The sequence below is a fragment of the Apostichopus japonicus genome, chromosome 19 (assembly GCF_037975245.1).
Source record: "Apostichopus japonicus isolate 1M-3 chromosome 19, ASM3797524v1, whole genome shotgun sequence".
NCBI lineage: Eukaryota > Metazoa > Echinodermata > Holothuroidea > Aspidochirotida > Stichopodidae > Apostichopus > Apostichopus japonicus.
Window position 1 is genome coordinate 30605543 of NC_092579.1, and position 20384 is coordinate 30625926.

At 36.1% G+C, this 20384-nt stretch overlaps 3 protein-coding genes across 4 annotated transcripts; 2 read left to right on the top strand and 1 right to left on the bottom strand.

Annotated features, from left to right (window-relative positions):
* Positions 1-341: 341 nt before the first annotated feature.
* On the bottom strand, positions 342-9000 carry LOC139959349 (phospholipase B-like 1). 2 transcript variants are annotated; one of them, XM_071956845.1, is made up of 10 exons: positions 8796-9000; positions 7676-7895; positions 6011-6230; positions 5630-5791; positions 5134-5272; positions 3930-4130; positions 3338-3478; positions 2884-3069; positions 2494-2600; positions 342-2300 (listed from the first exon to the last, which is right to left on the bottom strand). In XM_071956845.1, the coding sequence occupies exons 1-10, from the start codon at positions 8878-8880 to the stop codon at positions 2121-2123; spliced, it is 1641 nt and encodes a 546-aa protein (XP_071812946.1). In that variant the 5' UTR covers positions 8881-9000; the 3' UTR covers positions 342-2120. The 2 variants fall into 2 exon arrangements, with proteins under 2 accessions (XP_071812946.1, XP_071812944.1); XM_071956843.1 differs by having other exon boundaries at positions 7676-7898.
* Positions 9001-9086: 86 nt separating this feature from the next.
* On the top strand, positions 9087-15327 carry LOC139959352 (uncharacterized). The gene is made up of 3 exons (XM_071956849.1): positions 9087-9239; positions 10118-11169; positions 13809-15327. The coding sequence occupies exons 2-3, from the start codon at positions 10176-10178 to the stop codon at positions 13895-13897; spliced, it is 1083 nt and encodes a 360-aa protein (XP_071812950.1). The 5' UTR covers positions 9087-9239; positions 10118-10175; the 3' UTR covers positions 13898-15327.
* Positions 15328-15472: 145 nt separating this feature from the next.
* Positions 15473-19911, top strand: LOC139959350 (somatostatin receptor type 2-like). Its single transcript, XM_071956846.1, has one exon. The coding sequence runs from the start codon at positions 16819-16821 to the stop codon at positions 18019-18021; it is 1203 nt and encodes a 400-aa protein (XP_071812947.1). The 5' UTR covers positions 15473-16818; the 3' UTR covers positions 18022-19911.
* Positions 19912-20384: the final 473 nt, after the last annotated feature.

The window sequence follows — 20384 nt, forward strand, 5'->3', positions numbered from 1 at the left end:
TTTTTCTTTATTTTTAGTGACTATTTGGCTATTGTTGTTTTGTATTATCTCCCATTGCAGTATAATTAAAATTCTCTACTTTACACCTCCCCACCAAGTCATCAAGTATCTGCTCTCTTATCTACTATTTATTTTAAAACAGTTTATAACTGTAAAAGTAAGATGGCCTGACGTTTCGATCCTAGCAGGATCTTCTTCAAAGATATAACTGTTACGGTAGAGTATGTTGCTTTGCCATCAAATTGAAGCACAGTTACTTCAGTTTTACCTTTGTGTATTTATTTCACATTCTTTGTAATCATTTGCAACAAGAAACAGACAAAAAGACAATCCGTAAGAAATATGTTCTCATCTTTCATTTTAAATTCAATGTTATAGATTGAAAGAACAAATATAAGCCTACAATGCATTTTCTACATAATTCTTTGTTAAAAGTTTCTCAAAATCTTTGACGACTTCCATAAAGTAAAAACAACTGCAATGACTGTGATGTCATAGACCTGTGATGTCATAGACATCACTGAGATAACATATGTAGAGTGTGACATGACAGATGTGATTCAGTATTTGCAATAAGTAAACCTGACTTATATTATCTGTGACATGCTGAAAGCAAAACGACTATAGCTTTGCCATGGTTTCTGGAGTTCTTTCTGAAGAAACAAAAGCAGTCTTTTGTGACATTCTCATCATCTCACGGCAAATGCTTTCACATGCATTTTGTATGAACTTAATTGACCAATTTATTCTTTGAATATCGCTTTGCTCTAGGATTAAACAATATTGTTGCATTTTGTACATAAACCTGCAACCCAATGCATACATCACTACTACCTGAGCTGTAAAATTTTCTTATTTATATTTAAATTAACTAGATAGAACATGAATTCTTTGCATATTCATTACCATGATGACTGGGTTTAGGGTTACCTAAACCCTAAGGATTATGCTAACCTTCTCACTACAAAAACCAGGAATGAAATAGAATGCAGCATTTTCTTAATCATTTCCCTCAAAAATATGATTATAATTCTTAGATGACAAGTAATTAATGATAAGACTCATGTGTATTTGCATATCTTACTAAGGGTAGTATTCTCTTTCGATTTCTGCAATTTCGTTGTAACAAATTTCTCTATAGATATTGCAATATATGATAATCGTACCAGTACTGGATTAAACAACAACTTATTGTATTGAAAATTCCATAAACAAAGAAGCACACTCTAGCTCTTTGGCTCAGTACCAAAATTAATTTTCAAATTTTTTTTTAGTTTCAAGGCAGAATGCAAGAAATCCAGTTAGGACTTCAACTGCAAACCAAACATGACATTACATACAAAACATTTGTCAATTGAAAATTAACAACTGCTTGCTATCAGTTGAAAAAGAGGATCCATCAATGGTCTTAATGATAAGCAATTCTTTTTTATGCCTCTCCACGTACCTAAAGAATTGTTTATTACATAGTACCTCTGTCAAATTCAGCCCCTGAAAGTTTTTATTTCAGTTTTACAAACGTATCAACATTTACACACTTCCAATATATTTCAGGTTTTATCACAAATATAAACTTTTCATTTCAACATGTGTGATAGACCACTTATAGTGACAGCAGTTTGTAATTCTGAGATCATTGGTTACATCAGACTTCCAATTAGTTACAGAACTTACATTTTGTTGAGTACATTGTTCTTTTAAATGGATTTGAACAAAGCATGACAGTATTAGTAAAGTTTACAAGTAAATAAAAATTTCCTACTTAAACAGTCAATCAGTAATGGCTCCAAATGTTAGCATGAAAGAAAGGACTTTCCTGGCGGTTCAGACCTTACAAGTTATTCCCAGACATAGCAACTAAATAAGAGAGAAAATGGAGGAAATCTGCTCTGAGGGAGGCAGTAAAATGCTAACTGAATATATCCTTAAACATCAGCAACAATTATCTCTGTAACTTATTGTGGGCATTTACTGATGGCCCCCTTTGGGAACATTGGAAATCAATACCTTTAGTACCTTTCATTATCATCTTGTACTCTTGTTAATACTATATATTTAATACTATATATTTAATACTATAGATTCAAATTACAGTCTTACAGTTACAATGTTACTTTCATTTAGGGTAAATCCATTGGTTGCATGGTAACAAAATCAAAATCATACACTGTGGGTAAACCGAGATGACTAGCATTTTGGAATGGTCCTGTCCATGAAAATGGAGGAAGACTGCCACCATTACGAGTGGGTCCGTTAATGGCAAAAGACTGTAGCTTGGCTGCCATGGACAGATCAGAAACCTGGAGATGGGAATAAAATTGTAAAACCTGTCAAAGTAATGATACTAGAGTTCCTGGTGTGATAAAGACAGAGTAAAGACATTTTTTTCAACATTCTTCACTGTATATAGCTGGCATTAAGTTATAGACAATAAAACAGGATATAAGTTTAAAATTTCTCACTCAAAAACATACATTGTATCATGTACAGTACCTTGGTATCATAGCAACCACTAGCAGAACGATCTGTCTTCCGCAGATCCGCTCGGCAACAGATGGTATTACAGGGGTCCCCCTCGGAGTAAGGATCAGTTGCATAACCTGGAACGAGATGATTAAATTTACAGATTTAACGCTTTATAAATTAATAAATTTGAATTTTGAATTTAAATGTCAGTGTTATAAACAGCAAGTGTAAACCGATTAGCATAAATTAATATAAATAGCATAAATTAATATAAGTATGTTGGGCACACCATACACACTATTCAAGGGCTAGGTTGTTGCAGAAACACTGTGTGGGCTGATATTCAAGACTGATACAAAGGAATTGTTGAAAATTTCACTTTGTGTTATCACCATGAAAAAGGTAAATATATCATACCATTGTATCTCATTATCTTCTTCATGCTCTCCATATCTGTGACTTTTCCCTGGTCTCGTCGAAATATCTTGGCCCTGGGTGCCAACTGATAAGAGACATCTGGTCCTTGCTTTGCAACTACATCAGGATAACCACTTTTATTGTAAATCTCCTCAAAGAAGGGAACGTTATACGATGGCCAATAACCTGAAATGAAAACAAAAAAACACATAATCTGTAAAGTAAGTTTATTACTGCTTTCAAGGAAATGAATAAATGAAGGTTTGGTGATGAGTTGATTAACAACCAACAGCTGCCAACATTCCTTAATCTCAGGTTCAAGCTGTCAAAGTTGTATTTTGAGTTAAAACAAAGGAAAGTCACACACCCTTGATAGCAGACAGGTTGATGTATATTACACATTTGTATGACCTTTGACCTTTCCTTTGTAGGCAGGCATACAATGATCACTAACCTGCTCTGAGGATGTTTGTCTCATCCTCATAAACTACCAGCGTTGGGATCTGCTCCACGATCCATAATGCATTGTCCAAAATGGCCTCCTTTGGGATGAACTTGGATCTATCAATGATCATGTACTGATTGTTGTAAGTACCTTCAGAAATAAAAAGAAATATTAAACATTTTTATTCAAACATTTTAATCATAACAGATCAAGAAAAACCAAACAGTTGATACACACCTTCACAAGATTTCCTATTTCATGATTTTCAATTGACTCTGCTGGAGGGGTAAACATAGAAACCAAAGATACAGTTGATTAAGACATCCTTTTACAAACAATTCCTACACTTTCCTAACACTTTGCCTCCTTTCGGCTGTCCCCCTCCCGACCCTGATACAGATGCTTGTTGACAGCAATGTTCTTGTGAAAGTAAGAATTTACCATGAAATTGGCCTAAATATCCTCTTCCAGTACTTCAGAATATGAAAGCCTTGTGAATCCAAACACTTTCACCCATAATCGTTAATCTCACACAGATACTCTTCAGTAATGTCTGTGAATGATGCACAGAAAACAAAATTAAGATTTTTACGAGATTTACCAGAGTTATACTTGGCCAGTAACTTTCCCCAGGTCTTGCCATCGGTTGCTAGGTGATTAGCCAGTCGCACCCTCTGCCATGCTAATAGGCTCTCTGGTACTACAGTGGTATACAGGGTATGGTTAAACACATTGTTAGTGGTTTGAAGCATGGTAAGTCCACTGCTCATGTGGTAAAAGTCATCCAGGGACTCAAGAAATCCTAGTGAAATAAATAAAAGCAGTCTTCTCATCCAAGTGATTGCAATCAGCTGTAATTAGGCTAACTACCTGACAGCTATCATCTTTTGCCATCATAAATTAGGCTCAGACGTAGGTAAATATGTCATAAAGTTTAGTATTTCTTTTGCAAGTATCACAAAATCCCATTCTAGCCAAAACATCTTTTCTCTTATCAAACAAGACATTTCTTTTGGACAGCATTTAGACTTTCCAAAGTAATCTTTTTATCGGCTGTGACGAAACTGTCAGAGCATATTAAAGTTATCTATTTTTTCCTAATGCTGCATGGTGGGAACTGTTTGGCTAAAACAAGAGGCAAAAGGGGAAAAATATTGATATTTTGTACATTCTATAAAGCAGGAACATTTTCCCCATGTGTAAGAAAGAACTATTTATGGTACTTTTGGTAAAGTCAACCCTCACCCTATTCTAGCCCCTCCCATATTATTTGAGGGAACTTCACATTTCTGTAAATAAGTGATACTTCTGGTTACTTCTCTGCTGTCACTCCCTTTGTCCCCTCTCTCTTAGTATCTGGGAACACTGAAAATATCTTAAAATTGATGATACTATTGAAATCTTGCCCACCGCCCACCCTATCCTTACCTGTGTGATATTATTGGTAACACTGAACTTATCTGTACATTAATGTTACATCTGGATAATCTGTCACCACCTCACCCTATAACCTATCCCTTTGCCATATCATATAATTTTCAGTACACTGCAAATATCTGTAAATGTTTTATACTTCTATGACTACTACTTGTCTTCTCTTATTATTTGGAAAATAGTACACTTTATCTTTAAATATATCTTTTTAGTAAAGTTTTCACTGCTATCTGTCACAATAAGGCAACACCTGCCTCTGACAAAGGCTACAATCCCTTTAATTCCAGAAATGAGTCCTTTCCCTTCTAGCATTTACCCTGAGGATTCCCTTCAAACAGAAACCACACTTATCAGCTTTGCAGGTACCGTACCTGGGTAGCTGGAAAAGGACATCTTGGTTCTACCAAGTCCAGAGAGGTTGAAGTCGTAGTGTTTGTAAATCCTCAAGGTATCCTGATAACCGAACCAACTGGAATGTGACATGAAGAGATTCTCTAATCCTGGGAGAGCCTAGAAACCGTGAATAAGGCAGAGAATAAAGTAGTGATTATTTGGTGTACAGTGATAATAAGCTTCAGCTGAGATCATTCTTTAAACATTTATTCAATATGCTACAGTACAATCTCAGCAAATTAGTAATACCTGCAAGTTAATTTCCTCAAAAGTCCCAAATGTTTCTGTTTGCTTTGTTTAAATGATAGAAATGATGTGCAACACTGATTGAAACAGGAACTGATGTTTTTACTTTGGGTAGTGAAAAGTGGACTATGGCTATAAAATCTAACCAACCATATAATGTCTACTTCCATTTATGACCAACTGTGTTTCAATAGTACGAAACAAGATATGAAAAGTACAAGGGCTTACCTTCACAAGGGCTGAGCAGTGACCATTGTTTGCAATAAAAGTTATCAGTTCCGTCTTTGTCATGTCCCACCACTTAGGAAACGTTTCAGGCATTAAGACATATTTTAAATCAATGATGTCACCGCACCCGTTCAAGATTTGGAAGTTGAAACTTTCCAGGTTCTGTTCAATGATAAAGAGACAGTATTGTAGTCAGACACAAAAGAAAAACAAAATGCAAATACCAACGCTACAATATCATCAGAATATGGTTTTCAAGTACAGCACCATGCACCATGCAAATTAATAATGTGCCTATTTAATTATTCATACAGTAGATGGTAGTAGAATGTATACCTATGTTTATATTAGTAACCAATGCATGAAAGTAGATTAACTTGCCTGTCCTTCCAAAGGATTAGCGTTGTATCCATCCACTAATCCATCATACTGACTTGTGATCAATGAGATCCCCTTCCACACTGGATCATCCTTAGCTTGTGCAATCATAGATCTTGTCCATTCATCCTGTTTCTTAAAAAAATTCTTCAGTTTGACAGGAAACTCCTCTGATTCCGAGAAGAAGGTGGCATTCAAATTTACAATGTGCTGATAAATTTGTCTGAAAAAAAACAAACAAGGAAAACTATCAAGAAATGCAACAGTCTTGGTTTACTACTGTACTATCCATGCATGACGGAGTCTTTTTGTTATGATTTTATTGACAGTATTGTTACCAGGATATTACAAGTTGTGTCCGCAGGATGCATCATCTTAAAAAAATGTGCTTCGGCTCAGAATAACTTGAGTCCCTATAGTCCTCAATAAAAACATGAAATTAAAAATACCTCTACAGGAACGCACAATACTTAGTTATAATGACCTCTGAGGCCTGACAAAGCATTGGCTTATGTGCAATGGAAGCCATTAGTGATAGGTCTAAAATGTGCAAGAAAAAAAATGATGAAACCTGTATCTAATGTACAACAACAAAGTTACTGTCGAATTCTGAAGCAGAAAATTTTGCCGTAGACTAGTTACCACATATGCTGGCCTAGGCATCATGCAGTGCACACTTCTGTATGGGGTGTACAACTCCCTAACATGGCGTCTATGAAAATGATATGGGCTATGAATACGCTGTGAATGTCGGAAACCAATGTAAAGTAAAACAAGTGCCCAGAGAGGAAATGCAAGAGTTAAAATACCAGACTTTTCACTGACTCAATTGAAGCCCTAAAATGACGTAGAAAATATTACGTATGGATCTCGACGACACAAGAACACACCCTTATAGGCCAAGTACTTGCTCCCAATGTTTATTAGCAACAGTCATAAATTACCCACTGCAAGTTTATTCTTAAGTTTTATTCAAAGTTGAACAAATGTTTTCCTTTTCCCCTATCACTATAGGCAAATCGGCCCAACCCCTAGTAGTTCCGACCCCTTTCCAATACAGCATGTAAACAACTTTTTATTCAATGTCAATTAAAAACTCAAGTACCCATGGCTACTGTGGTGTGAGTGCACATTTTACTTTAGCAACTCACAATGCAGAGAGAACAAACATACTGTGAAATGAAAAATCATTTTCAGTACCAGAGATGTTAGCTTTTCATGCAAGACATAAATTGTCTCAACTCATAACATTTCTTGATCAAAATAATGATTCAACTATACTCTGTAATGGGTGTGCTTTTAACTCTGTACTTTGTGGTTGATTGTTATGTGGTTTATTTGTTTTCAATTTAATTCAATCATCTGTTCAAAGGATTGGAAGAAATTTTGGTTCTTTTGAGAAGTTGTGGTTTTTTTAAAAGAAAGAGAGAAATCCATTCAAAAAAAGTGTTTGTTATGCTTTGCATAGGCCTAGTTGTGATGAGTGTACTTGGGGTTAGGGTCTGCAGGACGGGAGTAATTTGAAGGTTTGCAACCCTGGGTGAAAGATTGTGTCCCAGACATAGAATTCTGAATTTGTTACAATGCTGAGTGATCAAATTTAAGTTTTCTAGCAAACATATTTGAAAAGTGGAAAAAAACGGTCAAGTTAGATGGTTGGTTTCTTACCTGGATGTGAGATATCCTTCTAGATACCCAGCAGCATAAGCAACATCATTTTCATCATAGGATTTGGATGAGTAGCCAGCTTTCACATCTAGAACACCCCATCCAGTTGACATGAAAGAATCATTGTAGACACCGTAGGCAAGCCCATCTTTATCCAGTGAACCAACTTTCAGCACAAACTGATTGTTCTCTTTGTATACCGTGGCCTTTTGTACTGCATCTGCTTTTAATAGTTTCAAAATAAGAGAGAAATATATACAAAATGTCAAATCTTGCAAAATATCACACTTGACATCTATTGTACTTTTCAGAATCACAGTATACAAACCCTGTTTAAATAAAGATTAAATGCATGTAAGGCCTGGTCTAAACTGGTGCCATCAAATTGTTGAATGTTAATGTTTCTATTAGGTATAAGCTATTTATCCCAATTGTTGGTTCAATATGGATTGCGCTCTTGTCTATTTAGCTGATCGTCGGTCCAATAAATTAAATGCTCTTGCTTATTCACCCAATACTCTGTTCAATAAGGATGGTGCTCTTGCTTAAATGTATCCTTTCTTTGGTTCAACAAGGATGTTGCTCTTGCTTATTTATTCATTCGTTTGTTCAATAAGTATGGCACTCTTGCTAATTTACCTGATCCTTGTTACAATAAGCATTGCACTGGTGCCAATATACTCAAAAGAGCTACAATTTAGACAATACACCATCACCAGTATAAAAAAGCATCCTCAGGTAAGCCTACAATTTGACTATAGATTTGGATTGAATGCATTTAACAGCAAATTAAATAGAAATTAAATAAAATAACCATAGCATTTCTATTATGCTGAAAAGTTGTAATACTCTTTCAGGTTTTGCCACAAAGGTTATAATATGTGAGGTCAAATAATAATTTGTGTAGCATGACTCATTCTGAGTATTTAAAACATAGACAGACTATCTGATTAGGCCTTGTGAATAGTAACCCAGACCTGCAACTTAGGAGTTAGGCTAGGCCATTGCCTAGGCCCAACGTAAAATATAGCTAAACTTAGTGGTACAGTACAGCACAGTAATCAAATACAGTATAGGACCTAGGCCTTATTATAATTCACGTTAGTAGGCTAGATCATACCTTGGGTCAAATCATGGCTGTTAGACCAATGAAAGCAGCAAACGATTAAGATAAGGTTGGATAGAAAAAATTGCTGGTCTGCCATTGCCAGAAAATTAATCGATATAATATCTGATTTAATCTGACCCAACGAGGAACGGCTTTTCGGACGTTAAAAGTTACGCAATGAGGATCACATACGACTAGTTTCAACTCATGTGATATATGACGTAATTAAGTCAGGTGACCGAAACTTAACAAAACTTCGTCTACTTAGCAACGTAGTTTGTATATAGCGGATGAAGGAGTGTACTAACAAGTATGGTTTTACTGTATTTAGCCTCGTACCAGGATCGTGTACATGCATTAGGGGGTAGCCTAAATTACGTTGCCATTTGTATACAGGATACGATTTTCTTAGCATTGTAGTGAGGATATCAATTATAATCCATATCTCTACCTCAGGTAGGTATCGTATGTTTCAATTTCTCAACTGTACAACGATAGAAATATTATGTCCGTATCAGGAGAGGTCATTCCCAACTGGAATTCGAAAGCAGTAATTTTAGGCTAAACTTAGCCTTAGTCCTAGCCTAGGGATACTGATGTATACTCAGTAATACTAGCATTGCTGCCTATTACTAGTCCCTAGGCATATAATCCCTATATATTAATGGTGTATTGTTGTAGGAACCACCTAAAAAAAAAATCCAATGTTCAGTTTGTACGAAGGAAACCTAACTTAGGCTACCATTACCATGTCCACGTTGGGAATACTGACACTGAAGTCTGAAACAGCAGCAGACTTCGAGTCTGATCATAAGGCTTCATATAGCCTATAGTATAGGCTATAGGTTAAGTTCATATATTTTCCCAAGCAGCAATGAAGGACATGGTGCCACATCTAGACTTGGGTTATTGTCACAATCTAGGTTAGACCAAGAGTAATTGCACCTAGCGCATCAAGACTTTGTTGTGTGTTTCGCTTTATAAGAACTGTATGATTCTTATTATTAGCAAAGGCTTGTATATAACCATAGGCTAGGGGTAGGCACATTTACGGTACATGTGAACAAAGCCAAGTCAGCTTAGTACTCTGGTACAGTGGTAGCCATGCAGGTCCTATTCTAATGCAAACCTCATGAATCACATGAACATCAGCTTGATGGCCTTTTTAACCTTTTTATTTTTTGTATTTAGAAGTGGGCCCTACCAAGTTGAAGCAAACTGCCTAGCCATAAATTTTTGCCTAGTAATGCATTATATATATGGCCTAGCTAGGCCCTTTATAACTATGCATGTCAGAAGTTTCTTTCATTGTCTTTTATGTTTTATTCTTTTAGATATTATTGAAGAAGAAAGTAAGAAATCTCTTAAAGCAACGACAAAGGAGGACCTGTCATGTCTAAGTACTTTGACTTAAAAGCTAAACGTACAGATGCAGTTGCCCCTCGGAGTCTGTTTGGTACTACAAATGAAATTAAAGACAAGAAGGCACTAAGGGAGGCTAAAAATTTGAAGACCCCAGAAAAACCATTAAAACCAGACAAATTGGCAGATTACAAACCCGATGATGTGAATCAGGTTATGACAAATGAAGAAAATAAATACAGTGATCAGAAGGACAAGGCTAAGTGTGCCAACATGAAATTAAAGCAAGCAGAGTTAAATGCTCTCAACTTCCATCCTCAAGCTTCTACAGTTCAGTCTGGTCGTCCAGATAATGCTCTGGCATTTCAACCTCAGAGAAATTACTCACCGTATAGGCATGATGTGAAATTGCATCCAAGGGATATTGCCTTAGCTGAGCAGTACAACAGATTTGGGTTCGAATTGAGGAATGATGCCAGCTATGATCACTACAAAGCATCACCATCTAATGACAATTATCAAGTGTTGGGAAATGTTTTGGGCAAAGGAGGTTTGTTTAGTTATAAGGGCCAAGAGTATGCTACAGTGGAACCAAATTCCAAACCTCCTAAAACATCTGTGATGTCTAAGAGGTCTACGAGATCAACACCTCGGGCACCGAGTGTTCCTATTCCAGCCAATATTCGACACACCTATGGCGATTCTGTGTGTCGTGACGTCATTGAGGATGCCCAAATTTTGATAAAGGAAGGAATGTCGCCAGTTCCGTCCAAAGGAACCCCAGTTCACTCTAAATCAGGGACACCAAACAGCAGCAGCAGCAAACCAGGGCAAGGTGAACCACCTATCGAAGCAGCTGATACATTTTATGATGACCTTGGTAATGCATTGAGACAAGACATCTTCAATGGGGTTTCCTACAGTCATTTGAAAAGCCTTAACACCAGTTCCTACACAGCTGACATTGCCAAGAGGTCCACAGAGTCTTATCCGCCAAAGTTTGCCGTCCAGCGCAATGCAGACAGTAAGTTTTTTCACTGAAGTTGATAACTATTTCTATAAACTAGTTGGAAAAGGAGGGATAATTGTGGTTTCTCTTCTGTTGCTAACAGCAGTAATAAAGTTCATCCTTAGGTTATCAAATGTAAAGTACAGTATGAGCTAAATATACAGCTCTGCAGAAATTTATTCTCAGCCAAAATTGAAAATATTTTAATCTGTCAACAAAGTTTATTTGCATATCTCCCAAACATCTCGTGACAATTCTTCTCACAGCAGGATGGTTAATTGGAAATCTAATGTAGAGAAACAAATAACACATTTTGCAGCTTTTACCGACGTATGGTAAAATATATCTGGTATTTTGAAGTTAGCAGTGTTTTCTTCTGTCCTTAGGTTATCAAATGTAAAGTACAGTATGAGCTAAATATATACAGCTCTGCAGAAATTTATCCTCAGCCAATATTGAAAATATTTCAATCTGTCTTCAAATGTCAACAAAGTTTATTTGCATATGTATCTCCCAAACATCTCGTGACAATTCTTCTCACAGCAGAATGGTTAATTGGAAATCAAATGTAGAGAAACAAATAACACATTTTGCAGATTTACGGACGAATGGTAATAGATATCTGGTAATTGTAGTTAGTAGTGTCTTCTTCTGTCATGCGCTGAAAAGTGTGAAAAGCTTTGTAGCTTGTAATTCATGCACCTGACTGCACCCAATTATTAAACATCATTGGTTTAAGTACTGTAGCAAACTGTGGAAAATAAAAAAATAAATATCAGGGTTGGTCACTAATTCTTGGGACCATTTACCAGTTTCAAAACCATCATAAATGAAACTCTGTGATTCACTGAGTTCCTGCAGAACATTTTACCAATAGATTCAGTGGATATTAATGAAACTGGAAAATGACTGTGAAAAACAGCCAGTTGATTTGAATTGATGTGATTTCAATTTCAAGTAATTTCAACATTATGCCTCAGGAAGAACACTAAACTGGTTGCAAATTGCCTGTGTATTTGGTTGAGAGCAGAACCAATCAGTTTACAAAATGATATGCAGGGTTTTTCATTCAAAGACTACACTGTCCTACATTTGTTTAAATCCATCTCTTTTAAAATTCTACAGTTGCTTTGTTTAAAAACTGCTAGTTACAGTATCTTCCAACTTGAATAACTATTGATTGTTTGCAAAATGTGCATTGTAAATGATCAACAACAACAGTTACAAACATCTTGTGATCAATCATATTGAACCTTTCAACAGTAATCACCACTTTACACTTCATTAACTACTCTTAGTATTGGTCGATATGTTTTTGTCACAGTAGTCCATATCCATATTAACTAACAGTTTGCAACAGATTTTACATGATAAGTAGTTTAATATCAGTATATTAAGGTTGTTCTTTTAACTTGAAGGCATTTTTTTAAAACAAAATTAGTACAGTGACACCTTTGCATGTAGCTTGAAGCTGCTATGTAATGGACAGTTGACATGTAGAACATACTGTATGTATAGAGCTCAAGTTCCTCGCCTGGAATGGTTTATCTTGAGAAGATGAACTAAAAGCATTCTGCAAAGAATTTCAGTGCAAGTTGTTTAAATTAACTTGCAAATGCAAAAATTGTATTGCATGTACTGAAATATTTAGTCTTCAGATCATATAAAAAGACCAGATAAATTTAGGATACAGCTTATTGTAGACTAGTCGTGGTAATTCCAGAATGTCGCAGGCTTCTGCAATGAGGCCATCAAAGATAGACAGTTCACAAATTCAAATTAATGGATAGTTTAAGCAGAACTTCTACCTTGCTTTTAAAGAAAAAATAGTGCTAATAATATTTTCTACAGCTATTCTGGTTTTCAAGATACGAAATCTTTGGACTGTTCCTTTAAGGCTAAGTTGATGTTGATGAGAACTCCTCAGTGCAAATCCTTAATGTTAGTGCTAATCTTTTGTTTTATAAGTTCTTATTTCTAAATTATAACTAAACCAAGTTCTCTTAACTGCATAGAAACAGCAGGGCACCCATGGCTAACATTCAACATCACTTTTCAAAATTTGCAATGCATTACAATGTCATAAAAGTCTCACGTTTTCCTATTGAGTTTGTGTTGCATCAGGAACTGACTTAATGTTCTTTGTGTTAGACTTATTAGTCCAGTCCCTTTTATTAGTGTCCCTCAGATATTATAAAGGGTAACTTATCCAAAGGAAAAGTAGTATAGAACTACAACGGCAACTGATAGCAGAGTTTTATAACAGTCTACAACATATGAAAGCTAATTGAGATGAAGGGGATGTATGGGATTTCTCGCTTCAAGAAACAACATTCATTTTCCCCCTCCAGTACTATAGCTATCAAATACAATGTAGTAATATTTCAACTCATGTGTCTCTTCTTTGGCCGATCATAACATCCAATGAACATGTTAATGCAATTCAAATATCGACAATACTAAGTACAGTAATACGTAATAGTAATATTTTATGCTATTACCAATAGATATAGCCAATCAATATTAATGGTTGGTTTCTTAAATCATATTTGCTGTTCTAGGGACAACATAAACGTTTTGTGTCTTTGTTATTCTCATATTAATGTCATTTAATTCTTTCAACTTTTTTCGTTGTATTTCTTGCATTTTTTCAGGCAAGTGGAATGAAGATATGGTTGTTAACCAAAGACTGATGAAGCAATGGGATTCTGTCATGGCTGAGAGGCTGCAAAAACCTGAATGATATTACAGAAAAAATTAATATTTCATTCTTCGTTAATGAGAGGGGTGTTTGTAAATTAGTTAAAAGTGTGCTGTGTTTTAGATGTGCTATTACTTCTGATATTTTTTGTCTTTAAATACAGACTATGTATCATTTGCATTTGCTACAGTATATGTATAATAATAAGGTGTGAAGCTAATTCAGAAATTATCATAGCAAACTTAGGCTCTGTTTCATTTTCATGACAAATCATGTTCTAGTGATTATCTTTACCAAAGACTATCATCAATAAAGGCAGGAGCACAAGGTACAACATCATGTTGAAATTGAAATAATTATAGTTTATAAAAAAAATTCATCATACTTAAAAGTAAAGTTTTGTCATTCATTCATTAGCTCTAAAGTCTTAAAGAGTTAATGTACCTCTCATTATCATATATCTAGTATGATATACAAATATGTATACCATCCTGTGAAAACAGCATAACTATAAAACAAATTCTTAACGGTTTCTGTTTTTTTCAAAAAGTTGTTGATGAAAAATCCTTCAGTAGGCAATGTGTCCTATTCTGTTGCATGGTAGGTGAAAAGTTTGTCCCTCAAACATAGGAAATTGATAATGTCTCTCCAGCCACTCATTGTGCTTTCTCACTATACTATCGACCGGTGGTATACAGTAAATAAGTAAATATGATCGGGAGAACTTATGCAATAGTAACACATATAATTGATCTGAACACTGCTGAACAGTCTTGCTGCTCAGACATATGCTAAGACTATGTGTAGTAACTTACATTATTTCATGCATATATTTATAGGCGTAGGAGGGGGCGGGGGCTGCAGCCTCCATCCCAATATTTTCGGGCAATATGCTGAGAATTTTTCGGGCACCTTCTGAAAGTAAAATAATTTGCAATGTGTTTATCAAGGGTTAAACTTATATTATCATTACCATTATTGCAATGGCTTTCCCAACAGTTATAACCAATATGGAAGGATAATAACAGGGCAAATGATTGTATGTTATTAGCATCAATCAGATGTAATAACTGATACATGTCTATATGATATGCACATTAACATTTGAAAATGTTTTTCGGGCAAGTTGTTACAGGCTTACAGCCCCCCCCCCCCTCCAAATCAAATTGGGCTCCTACGCCTATGCGTATATTATTGTTCAACAACATTATAGAATACTCTAACCCAGATCATGGAATAACGTCTTGTTCAAAAAACAAATCTATACTATAGCAATTGTACATGAGAAGTAGTGTCTTCCTCAATATCTCTTTGTCTCCTGTAACATAAAAGGCTCGAGTTTTGTTATTTTATAATTAATGGACTTTTATTATGTGCTGTATATTAACACATTTTCTATCATGATTCAAGCAGTCTTCATTGATCTGTAACAAGTTTACAAGAAACAACACAATAGACTGTTGAAAATGAAATTCTCGCCTCTATACATTCCCCTTTCTTTTCATTTCTTAATGGTTTGTGTTTCCTCGAGGAAGTGACTTGCCTTCGTAATTGCTGGTGCTTTACAAAATGAGAAATTGCTTCCAAAATTCAATTAACTCGACCAGAAAAGGCAGATTTTCTTACTATGTAAACCCAGGGCGGCAACCACCTTGTTTTGGTGTGTGGCTGTGGGAGGTGGGGGGACTAATTATTTTGATGACGTAAAGCATGCATATGCAGTGGAAGCTGTTCGGAAGAATCATTGGTATATCTGTGACATATCGAATCAGTGAGTTGTGGAGAATCAACCTGATTGAATGTTAAGTGATAAGTTGTATTCAGCTATGCCAGGGTTTTCTGTTACCCGCTAAAACTAATTCACCATATAGATGTAGAGCAGTGTGACTATCACCATCATCATCATCTTTACTGCAAGAGAAACCTCCGTGTGTGCGCGTGACTCTCAAATTTCTTTCTACGCTCATTTTGGATTTGTCAAACACCGTTCTTCAAATTGAACTGTATTGTTTCGTTTTACTTTAACTATAAACTGAATATGCAACGTTACAAACTTCAATGACTTACTCAAATTAGGGCCAGCTTCAGTCAGTGGAAAACGTTCAGTGGGGAAAATTTAGCACGATACCGATATACCTACCCCAACCTCGAGGAATTTATCACGTGGTTACAAGTTTGAAGATAAGTTTATATTCCTATCAGACAGCTCAGGTGTTAAAACGAGTCTTACCACGTTGAGTCCTGATCAGAATTCTGTGAAGAAAACCAGTCAGTTGCTTATAGTGGCTATTCGCAGAAACTGTATTGGCTAAACTTGGCAGTTCGAGGTTAATCGAACGTTAACCTTTAAGTGTACGAAGTAGGCTTCTTTAATAAAAAAAGTTGGCCAATATTATGCTGAGCCTTCCTTATCAATAGTAGAAATGTATCGTGTATGCTGTTTTAAAGAAACTTTATACTAGACATCTTCAATATATAGAAGAAATCACTAACGTTTATTTTAATATAATACAATCTTTGTGGACGTTGCAAGGCTAAAGGAATAGTTACCTACGGTTTTAGTGATTTAACACCCTGGTTGTTTAATTTGAAAATCGATTGCAATGCCACCAATGGACTTATATTCAGTCTTTCGTGAACAACAAGTTAACTCTGCAGCAGGCAATTAGTATAGCTTATAGAAGGAGTTGAGGTAACATCCGGTCACTGAAAGGCTGTACGCATATACGTTTATCCTACAGCTAACTTAACTATCTTTTCTCTGATAGAGTTCAAATTTATTCTTAGGTGCTACCCTGCAGTCGTGACTCTGTTTTTTTTCTCATTATATGGAAACTGTCGACTAAGTTCAATTACTGTTTTCGCTCTTCAATACCGATCCAATGCGTGAGAGTTCACCCTAACGTTAGTCCTCTTTTGAAAAAAACAACAACAAGTACTCTAATACATTAAAACGAGCTAAGATGTCAGGTTTAGAAGATCCAACACCGAACTTAGCCTTGGTTAATAACTCGGTAACCGATTACTCGATTTATGTCGACGACTATATACAAACGGAGGATTGTAATGGATTTGAATGGAACCTGGAGAACTTTACACATACAGATATCAAAACTTATTTGTTTTATTCCACTTTTTCAATGTTCATTTTGTCGACCGTACTTCCGGTCATTGCTGTAATCGGTATCCTAGGAAACGGTGCGTTCATATTTTTAATCTGGAAAGTTCCATCGATGAGAAACAATATGAATATTATTCTCCTCAACCTAGCCGTTGCTGACGTCATATATCTCTTCGCTGGTTCCTTAGAGAAGTTTTTGAATACTTTATCTTCTCCTGTAGCAGGGGATAAATATTTCTTTGGAAAGATTGCTCAATGTTGGATCATATACCCATTACTGTTAGTTACATCATTTACTTCATTACTTCTTGTTTCACTACTTTCGGTGGAAAGATATCTCGCCATCTGTAGACCATTGGTGCATATAAAGATTTCAGGACGTCGGCGGACTTTGTGTTACGTCACTCTCGTTTGGCTATCAACCTTCATCATCACAGCATCTATTTCTCCGTCATATACATACTTCATCACTGTGTGTATAGTTTGGCCAAAAGACATCGCTTACGAACATTATCCCCCCATTTCTGGTTTTTGTTATTCCGAAGACAACACGTGGTTATATGTTCATCAGATCGTTCAGATTGTTCCGTTCTTCGTCGCACTTATCTTTAATTTAGGATGTATTGTCAAGATTATACTCAAATTGTATCGTCGCTTGCCTTCGTCGGTGCCAAGCATAGACGATGCGATGGCAACCCATCAAAGGAAATCAGCAAACGCAGCCACACGAATGCTTTTAGTGAATGGAATTGCATTCTTCATTTTTGCAACTCCTTTCCATCTGGTAAACGCAATTCAGTTTTTCGAAATCATTTTTCCAAGCTGGTCACCCGACATAGACGTTTTAAAGAATATCTTTCTTTCGATGTTGTACATTAATTCTGCCATCAATCCATATATTTATGGTATGACTAATCCATTCTATCGTAAGGCCTACGGTAACTTACTTCGTCCAAGGTCTAGTTCATTTTGCAATAAATCAAAAACGGCGAGCTCTTCTCTTTCAATGCAATCGCAGGCTACGGTAGATACTACTAACTTGTAAATTTAACGAGAGTTTAGTTTATATCGTTTATTTGAGCTTTGGTGTATTTATTTGACACCTCTAGTTCCACACTAAGGTATGGTACTCTCATGCTTTCTCTTTTGAGAACAAGGTTTCGTTTGAATGATCATGTTGGTGGGTATCGGGGAGAACGTTAAGAACTATACTGAACAGTATTTAAGACATAACATATATATAAATTCTTCTGATTTTAAAACTTGTTTTTGGCCGATTGGTGGTCATATCCATGGGCAGCGATCATGGGGGGGGGGGGCGGGGGGACATGCCCCCCAATATTTTAGGTGGGGGATATAGTATCTAATATCCCCCCCCCCCAAATATTTGGTAGCATAGTTTTTTTGTGGAAATAGAAAATAATTTGTGAGATTATTTATCCAAATCATATTTGGCGGCGGCAGCGCCACAGACGCAGAAGCCTTATTTGATTTGGGGGGGGGGGGGGGCTGTAACGACTTGCCCGACAAATATAACCATTTTTTTTTTTGCGTGGAGGTTAATGTGCATATCATATACCGTAGGCATTCATCGGTTATTACATCCCATGCCAATAACATACAATCATTTTCCGTGTTATTATCCCTATTGGTTAGAATTATTGGGGCTCTCGTTAGTATACAATAATAATGATAATAATAGTATAAGTTTAACCATTGAAAAACACATTGCAAAATTATTCTCCTTTCAGTAGGTGCCCAAAATATTCTCAGCATATTGCCCGAATTTTCACAAACACTTTTAGGCTGCAGCCCCCACCACCTACGCCTATGGTGACCGCCCCCCCCCCCCCTCGAGCATATTTTGTTTATGATATTGCCAGTTATTTCAAACTAGAAAGTGCAATAGATGCAACTTACAAGGCCTGGGAAGTGCCATTTCTAGCGATCAAGGAGGCATTTTCGGCCAAAATTTTCTTTTACGCTTCGCGCCAACACATGGTGGCGCTACGCTTAGATAGTTTGCCTACAATCTTCGCCCCTCCCTTGACAAATTCCTCGCTATGCGCCTGTCTAACCCTGTCACAATTTGTTACTTAATATCACCAAAAATCGTCACAACCGGAAGTAGTTTTTACTCTTTTTTTTCTGAAATGAGTTAGCTAGACGGACCGCATCCGTTATGAAATTTAACACACGTGACCCCACCACCAAGGACGTTTAAACGGAGATGCCTTTTACAGCGTATAAGCGACTGAACAACCTGGCGGATCATTTGGTGAGGGCATCGCATCCTCAGCCCACCCCTGTCGACACTCCAGGCACCTACCCTTGTAACTGCAGTAGATGCAATACCTGCAAATATGTTACTTCTAATACTGTGCTTCGTATCACTGGCCCTAAAAACTCTTTTGTAATCAGACATTATTTTTCATGTATTTCTACTAATGTGATTTATATTATTATATATAAACGTTGCAATTGACTTTATATAGGTGAAACTAAACGAAGACTGGCAGATCAAATTACTGAACATTTACGCTCCATCAAATCCAGTGTTCTGGTTACCCTGTTGCCTCTCACTTCAATTCACCCTTCCCCTGTAAGATCACTGACTTTTCCGTTACGTGTGCTCTGTCCCCCGGAGGCACTGATATCGATCGGCTAAAATCCGAGAATATACTTATTTTCGGACTTGGCACCTTATCCCCTTATGGTTTAAACTCTAAATTCGATTTGTTGTAAGTCCTTTTACCCTGCTACTCTTCGCTTCTTTCATGTGTGTGCATTGGGCCATTTTATCTTTCTTCGTTCGCTGTTTACAGTTTCAGTAGTGTTTTTGCTCACTTTGATAAAGGGTTTATACCCGAAACGTCGTGTTTCTTTTCTTTATTAGCACTTGCAAACTTTGCAATTTTTCCACAATATATATATATATATATATATATATATATATATATATATAAATATATATATTCCACTGGAAGCTTTCCTAGTTTATAGGATTTTTTGGGGGGCTGAAGTTGATTGCTCAGCAAATTTCTGAAATTCGTTTTCATTATATATATATATATATATATATATATATATATATATATATATATATATATATATATATATATAGGGCCTATATATATATATATATATAGGGCCTATATATAGGGCCTATATATAGGGCCTATATATATATAGGGCCTATATATATATATATATCTTTCGGATCTTGACACTGGGCCCGGGCCCAGGGATTTCGCGACGGTCGCACCGGCCTAGTAACGCCACTGGTTTAATACAGGCACCAATAATAGTTAGAATATAGTTTAATGTGGCAAAATAATTGGCTGTTATAGGTCAATTTTAATGTTGTAAATTGAAATTCCCAATCATCCTCATGATAAGAGTATAAGA